The sequence below is a fragment of the Sarcophilus harrisii genome, chromosome 2 (genome assembly GCF_902635505.1).
Source record: "Sarcophilus harrisii chromosome 2, mSarHar1.11, whole genome shotgun sequence".
NCBI lineage: Eukaryota > Metazoa > Chordata > Mammalia > Dasyuromorphia > Dasyuridae > Sarcophilus > Sarcophilus harrisii.
This window is the reverse complement of record NC_045427.1, coordinates 105,514,129-105,520,128: the sequence shown is the minus strand read 5'-3', so window position 1 is coordinate 105,520,128 and position 6,000 is coordinate 105,514,129. Positions and strand designations below refer to the sequence as shown.

At 39.3% G+C, this 6,000-nt stretch overlaps 1 protein-coding gene across 1 annotated transcript in view; it reads left to right on the top strand.

Moving 5' to 3' along the window:
• Positions 1–5,297: 5,297 nt before the first annotated feature.
• CCT4 (chaperonin containing TCP1 subunit 4) overlaps positions 5,298–6,000 on the top strand; it is a 28,665-nt gene continuing 27,962 nt past the window's right edge. The window contains exon 1 of the mRNA XM_003758249.3: positions 5,298–5,773. Coding sequence (XP_003758297.1) covers positions 5,647–5,773 — 127 coding nt within the window. The 5' untranslated portion in view covers positions 5,298–5,646. The remainder of the gene's footprint in view (positions 5,774–6,000) is intronic.

Below are 6,000 nucleotides of genomic sequence, written 5' to 3'. Positions count from 1 at the left end.
TATCTCACTGCCTATTTATTATGTAAATATGAGTAATGTGCATTGTGTAATGTGCTCCATTCACTACAGATTCATTTCAGTCAATCAAGTATTTAAGCATCTCCAGGTACTGCACTAAGTACTGGGGATACAAACAAAGACAAAAATATAGTCCCAGCTCTCAAGGAGTTCACTCAAATGGTGAAGACAATATGCAAACCATTATATACATACAAGCTACAGGTAATCTCAAAAGGTGGATCAAAGATTGAAAATGGCTTCTTATAGAAAGTTGGATTTTAACTGGGTCCTGAAGAAAGTCAAAAGAGAGCTGGAAGTGAGGAGAGAGAGCACCCCACCCCTTAGTAAAGGAGCAATCAAAAAAGTGTCCTCTGCACAGAACATCAAGATCAGTGTCGCTGTATTTATTGCAGGAGTAAGTAAAATGTGAATAGATTGCAAAGCATCAGGTTATTATTTTAAAGCCAAACAGAAGATTCTATATTTGATCCTGGAGACAATAGAGTCATTGAAGTTGACTGAAGAGCACAATGACATGATCAGACCTACAATATTAAAAAAACATTTTGAGAGAGGATTCTGGGAAGATGGCGGAGTAGGTCTTAGGGCAAAATTGCCATAGGGCAAACATAGAGAGTTGAAAAATCCAGACGACTTGGGATAGAACCAGGGACTTCCAGATACAACCCCAGAAGATCTGTAGAAAGACCCCGGGCTGGGGATTAACCTGTCTAAAGTGCAAACACCTCTGGGCTAGCTCCGGCAGAGACGCCAAGTGGGGACCTCTAGGGCTAGCTGCGTATGGCTGAAGTCTCCCCAGGAACCACAGACATTTTCACCTCCCAGACTCTGTACTGGGGGTTTAAGTCCACACAGAGTGAACTTCAGGTGATTGGGAATAACCCTGGGTGAGAAGGAACCAGCATCTTGAGAGTGCAGAGGCAATGGGGCAGGGACATTGCTGGCTACTCAAACTTGCAAAAGTGTGGAGCTCTTACTTTAGGGTTTTTGGTCAGAGTGGAGAGACTAAGCGTTGCTTGAAGTACCCTCTCCCCCGCCCCCGACTAAAGGTGCTTACACAAATATCTTTTATTTAAAAAAAAAAAAAAAAAAAAAAAAAAGAATCACGCCATTGAAATGTATTATGGGAAGAGGGAAAACTAGGGTTCATCTTCAGAGGACACTTTAGTTTAAAAAAAAAAAAAAAAGCTCCTACCCCAAAGAGTAACACGAAATGGCTCCCTGCCCAGAAAGAATTTATAGAACTCAAAACAATTTTAAAATCATATGAGAGACATTTAGGAAAAAATAAAATAAAAATAAAAACCATCCAAGAAAAACAAGCAGCTTATTTTTTTTAAAAGCTTTTAATTTCCAAAACATATATACGGATAATTGTTCAACATTGACCCTTGCATAGACTTGTGTTCCAAATTTTCCCTTTCTTTCCCCCAACCCCTCCTCTAGATGGCAAGCAATTCAATATATGTTATACATAAAACAAGAAGCTTATGAAAAACAGTTAACTGTCTGGAAAAGGAGATACAGTCTCAAAAATGAAACTAATTCTTTGAAAATTAGAATGGGGTAAGGAGAAGCCAGTGAAGCTATGAAATAGCTTCCAAAAAATAACAAAAACAGTATAAAGAATGAGAAAATAGAACAAAATGTAAAACATAAGAAAAATGACAGATCTGGAGTACAGATCAAAAAGAAAAACATACAAATAATTGAACTGCCAGAAAGTTATGACTAAAAAGAGCTTTGACACAATAATGCAGGAAATAATACAAGAAAATTGTCCTGCAGTGATAGAACATGAGGGGAAAGTAGAAATAGAAAAAAAATCTACTGATCACTTCAAAGAGATTCTTTGTGGAAAATACACAGAATTATTATTGCCAAATTTCAAAACCCCCAAATCAAAGAGAAAATTTTCCAAGAAACAAACAAACAAAAAAAAAAAAAAAAAAAAAAAAAAACCACAGTTCAAATATACTGGAGCTACAATTAGAATAAAAGTCTTATTAAAGACTTAGCAGCAGCTAACATAAAAGACTGCAGGTCCTGGAATCATATCTACTGACAATCAAAAGAATTAGGCATGTGGCTAAAAATATATCCAGCAAACTTATTTATAATTTTGAATAAGAAAAAAATGGACATTTAATGAACTTGCAGATTTTTCAGGATTTTCCATCAACCAAACCTGAACTTAACAGAAAATTTAACATATAAGAGTCAATATGAAAGGTCAATTTTAAGGAACTTAATATGGACAAACTGTTTAAAAATGGACAAATTGTTTATTTTTTTTTACATGGGAAAATGTATAGTATATGTTCACTTCACCAATAAGGTAGCTCAAAAGAAAGATTGACAGAGTTAAGATAAAAATAGTAATTAAGTTATACAAATGAGGTGAAGAGGAAAAATAGACATAGACATTAGAAGGGAGAGGAGAGCTCATAGTACTGAAAACCTGCTTACCTTGGGAATGGGTTTAATAGGCAATACTACATATACCATGAAGGGTATAGTACCCTCTAAAATCTACAAAGAAATAATGAAGAAAGGGAAGAATAGGTGGATAGGAAAATAAAAGATGAGGGAAGAAAACAAGGGAGGGATCCTTGGTTAGGGTGACGTTAAGTAATAGCAAGTCAAGTTATGGAGCAGAATTTAATTAAAGAGACCTTGGAGATAGAAGAGAGATGTGTGTGTATGTGAAGTGTGTATGAGTATGAGTATATGTATGTATATATCTATATATGTATACATAAATATATCTTTTCTTAACTAACTTTCTTGAGGGTGGGGGTGGGTGGGGGAATGAATGGGGAGAAAAAAAAGTAAATAAGACATGTACCAGAGAAACAAAAGAACAATTTACAAAGAAGTAAAGAAAAAATGGACATTCATGAATATAATTTCTTCTACGAATATTTATTTTCTTGATCTGGTATTTATTGTTATATATTTTGAATCCTCACTGATGTTCTGCAGGGCATATGACAATGTTCTCTTTTGTTTTGCTTTATTTTGTTTCGTATTTCTTTCCTGTTTTTCTTTTTTTCTTTTATTCTGTTTTTTCAACTAAAATAAATTTTTTAAAAAAGAAAATAATTTTGTACATTAGGGGGAGAAGGGTAAGTCTCAAAAAAACATTCTTTAAGGATACACATGGAAGTAAGAGAGAAAGATCTAACATATTGGCTTTTGTAATTGTGGTGGATAATGGGAAGTAGAGACAGGAAGATTACAGCATTGTTGCATATAAGAACTTAAGTTCATTTATTTTTAAAACAAATTATATTAATTTCCTTTGTTGTCATATTCCCCATTATTCCTCCAACCCAGAATCATCTCTTACTACAAAGAATTAAAAAGAGAAATAAAGCCATTCTATAGAACTACAAATATATATATATATATATATATATATATATATATATATATATATATAAAATTTCCTTAGGTAAGAGGAAAAAGTACTGGAGTGGGAAGAGATTTCAAGCAGTGAGACCAACCAATAGGTTATTGCAATAGACCAAGTGTGAAATGAGAGGGCCTGTATCATGCTATTGGCTATATGAGTACAGGAGGATACATGTAGAAGATAGTCTTTGAAAGTAGAATTGACAAGATTTGATAGCATCTTAGATGTGGGAGTAAGAATAAAAAATTGAAGACAATAATGAGGCTGTAAGATTAAGTGACTGGAAGGATTGTGTAGCAGTAATTGAGAAGCCCAAAGAGGGGAAAATTTGAGGAGAAATATGGTGAGTTCTGTTTTGGACAAGCTGAATTGGAGACTTCTTTGGAACTTGAGATATGCAATAGACAGTTGGTGATATGGAAATGGAGGTAGAGATAAGCATCATCTCTTTTGAGATGATAATTTAACCTAGGATAGCTGATGAGATAATAAAAGGGGATAGAATAGAAAAAAAAGGATATAGGATAGACACTTGGCAGAGGGGGCATCCACAGTTAATGAACAAGATCTGGAGAAAGAGCAATTAAAGGAGATTGTAGAGAGGTCGGGCATTGGACAACCAGAAAAAAGCAAAAAAAATTAGGTCACAAAAAGCTTATTCTCCTCTAGGCAGAAGAGAGTATATGGGAAAGGAGGGTGAGCTCAAGAAAGGCGTAGATTGGAAAGTATGAAGACTGAGAAAAGACCATTAATTTTGGCAATTAAAAGATCATTGGTAACTTTGGAGGGTTTCAATTGAATGATGAGGTTTGAAGCCAAATTGCAGGTTTAGAAAAGAGGAAATAGAGGCACCAATCCATTGATGGCTTTCTTAAAGAATTTAGCCAAGAAAGGAGATAAGATAGAAGACAATAGCTAAGCTTGGTCAGATCACGCGGGGCTTTTAAGAATGGAAGCCACAAACTACAAACCATACTTGTAGGCTGCAGGGATTAAGGGGTCATGCAACAGTAGGGATATACCTGCCATCTGGGGGAGAGGGTGGGGGGTAAGAGGTGAAAAATTGGAACAAGAGGTTTGACAATTGTTAATGCTGTAAAGTTACCCATGCATATAACCTGTAAATAAAAGGCTATTAAATTAAAAAAAAAAAAAAAAAGAGTAGGGATATAAGGGGCAATCGACTGAAGAAGATGGGATGGAGGGAGTTGATGTTACAGGTAGAAAAATTTCCCTTGTCAAGAAGGGCCACTTTTTCATGTGACGAGGGACCTTGGGAGAAGATATCTGAGTGACATAGAGGAGGAGAGCACAAGTGGGGAATTCACCACCAATGGCATTAACTTTAATGCAGGATCTTCTGCGGGGGAAAAGGTGGAGAGAATTTCATGGGAAACTTGAGGAGGGATGAAAAGTTTTAGAATAAAATTGGTGGTGAGACAAGTAAATTAAAGAGGTATAAAAAATCGCTTGCTGTATTGCGTATCCAGCTGAGATTAGGTAATAATATTTGTAGGAATCAGAGACTGCCTTTAGCCTTTCTTTGTGTTCACGGCTCTTAGCATAGTGACTAGCACCCAATAGGTGCTTTTTTAACGCTCACTGCCTTAGCGCAGAAAATTGTGGCTTTTTTTTTTTTTTTTTTTTTTAATTCCCGGCACCTAACACGTGCTATCTCACCCACCAACCCACGGGAACATAAGCCATCAGCCCAGGGTCGTTTTCTTTCTAATACAAGGATCCTGACCCGTACCAAGCGTCCTTCAAGCCTAACCCCGCCCCTTTTATGCGTGGGGGCTTTTTGGCGGCGAGACGAAGGTGGTTAAAACCTGCCTTTCTCTGCCTCGCTGCTCTCTAAACGTAGTCAGAACTACATCCTCGCCAGGAGATAACCAGGAACGGTGCCACTACATTTAATAACAAATCTTGTTCTTTCTCCCTCAACTGGAGAACGATGTGCTCTCCACGCGCCACCTCAGCCCAGGTTCCGGCGCGCCGCAGACACCTATTCATGACGTCATCGCCGGTGCCGCTCTCTGAGGCAGGACCCGTCACCGCCTCCGTCCTCCTCTGCTCAGGCGCCGGCTCTGCTTTCTGGAAGCTTCGCGGAGACGTTGGTCGGAGACCGTTAGGCCACGGGTCGGACACAATCCGCGTCCATCCGGGGCTCTTTAGTCACCACCGACCCGCGCCGAGCCTGACTGACCATGCCGGAGAATATGGGTCCCAGGAGCAACGGGCCTGCCGGAGCTTCCGGCAATCGGGGCAAAGGCACTTACCAGGATCGGGACAAACCGGCCCAGATCCGTTTCAGCAACATCTCTGCCGCCAAAGGTAGTGAACGTGGGGCCGCGCCTGCGCCTTATCGGCCGCAAGGGGCGGGCTGAGCCGGGCATGGCCTAGCTCGGAGGTCTCTGGGCTGAGTCGGCCTCAGTGTGATGGCTGCTCTCGGGGAGTGGCCCAGCTCGGTCCCAGCGACCGGCGTGCGTCCACCATGGGCTCTTCCCCCTTCCTTGCCTACTCAAGGCATTCTCTCTCTCCCTTCGGTGCAGCCCTGTTCC